Here is a 1,670-nt window from a genome sequence, read left to right as displayed (position 1 = left end):
GCTCTATTTCAAATTTTTAATCTACGTTGTCGAAATAGTGAGCTCCTGAAGAGTAGGTTTGTATTCCTTTAAGTATTTACCATTTACCCTGATGATCCGTCGATCTGGAGCTAACTCCTCTAACTCATAAGCGTTGTTGGTAAAGACTTGGATTACCTTAAACGGTCCTTCCCAGTTTGGCGACTATTTCCCTAGGAACCTGTCGTTCCTGTCCATAGGCAATATTACTTTTCAAACCAAATCGTTAATAGCGAACACCTTATTTCATACTTTCTTGTTGTAAGCTCTGGCCACTTTTTCTTTTTGTCTTCTCAACGAATCTAGAGCCGACATTCTTTCTTTATCTAAATCGACGAGATCATCTGTCATCATACTCCAATAGTGATCAGACAGTATCTCATGTTGTCTTGGTATCCTCACTGATTGAATGTATACTTCGACTGGTAACACGTCATTGTGTCCATATGTCAACCTAAATGGTGTAGTGCCAGTTGCCTCTTTGGGAGATGTTCGACATGCCCACAGGGATTGACTTAAGGATTGATGCCAAGTTTTTGGCTTTTTTCCTACATGCTTTTTTATCAAGCTGATTATTACCTTGTTGGCAGCTTCGACTTGACCGTTCGCCTGTGCGTAGTATGGTGTCGACGTCAATAATTTTATGCCAACCTCCTGGGCGAACTCCTGTATTTTCTTCCCAGTGAATATTGTTCCTTGGTCGGTTGTGATAGTCTCTGGTATCCCAAATCGACATATAATATGATCTCGTATGAAATCTATCACGGCTTCTTGATCGACGTTTCTCAAAGCTACAGCTTCAACCCACTTTGTGAAATAATCGATACCGACCAAAATGTACCTCTGCTGTTTCAACGAAGCTGGTTTTATTTCTCCAATTACATCTAAAGCCCATCCTCTGAATGGCCAAGGTTTCACAATAGCATGCAATTCGCTTGCAGGGACGTGTTGGATGCCCCCATGCATCTGGCACTCTTGACATCCTTTTGCAAACTCTATGCAATCTTTTAACATCGAGGGCCAATAAACCCCTGAGTGTAACGCCCGTAAATGTGTTTTTCTGATTAATTATGATGTTTGCTACATTTTCCTAAATTTTACCGTTTTTAAGTCGAGTCAGTCGGTAAATATTAATTATGCTAATATTTTACTTATTACTTCCATGTGTGTAATTATTATGTTTTGGGTGTTAATTGGTTAGAATTAATGTTTAGTAACATTTGGGCCAAAATTGGAATTTATGAGAGTTGAGTGGGTGAAAATGAGAAGTAGAGAAATAGAAAGAGTTATAGAGAGAAAAAGAGATATTTTGGAAAGAAAGAAAGAAAACTTGTGAAGAGAAGAGAAAGAAGAGAAAAACAAAGAGAAGAAGAGAGTTGTAGAAATCCAAACCAAGCTAGAGCCAAGAATCTAACCAAGGTAAGGGGGTGAATCTAGTTTATCTTGATTGTATGATTCTTATAGTTTTGTTTGTTTTGTTCTTGTTCTTGCTCTTTTCTAAGTTTGACCAACAATGGTGGATTGGGTGTTTTGTGAGTTTTGAAGTTATAAACTTGATTTTGTGGTGTGTATGTGTAGTATGATGATAGATATCCCCATTGATCATGTTTGTTTTTCATTTCTCCATGTTTTCTTGCTCATGAAGGAATTAT

General features: G+C 37.8%; 1 protein-coding gene across 1 annotated transcript; it reads right to left on the bottom strand.

Annotated features, from left to right (window-relative positions):
* Positions 1 to 264: 264 nt before the first annotated feature.
* Positions 265 to 984, bottom strand: LOC131625402 (uncharacterized). Its single transcript, XM_058896263.1, has one exon. The coding sequence runs from the start codon at positions 982 to 984 to the stop codon at positions 265 to 267; it is 720 nt and encodes a 239-aa protein (XP_058752246.1).
* Positions 985 to 1,670: the final 686 nt, after the last annotated feature.

The sequence above is a fragment of the Vicia villosa genome, unplaced genomic scaffold, assembly GCF_029867415.1.
Source record: "Vicia villosa cultivar HV-30 ecotype Madison, WI unplaced genomic scaffold, Vvil1.0 ctg.000212F_1_1, whole genome shotgun sequence".
Lineage (NCBI taxonomy): Eukaryota > Viridiplantae > Streptophyta > Magnoliopsida > Fabales > Fabaceae > Vicia > Vicia villosa.
This window is presented reverse-complemented; position numbering and strand designations above follow the sequence as displayed.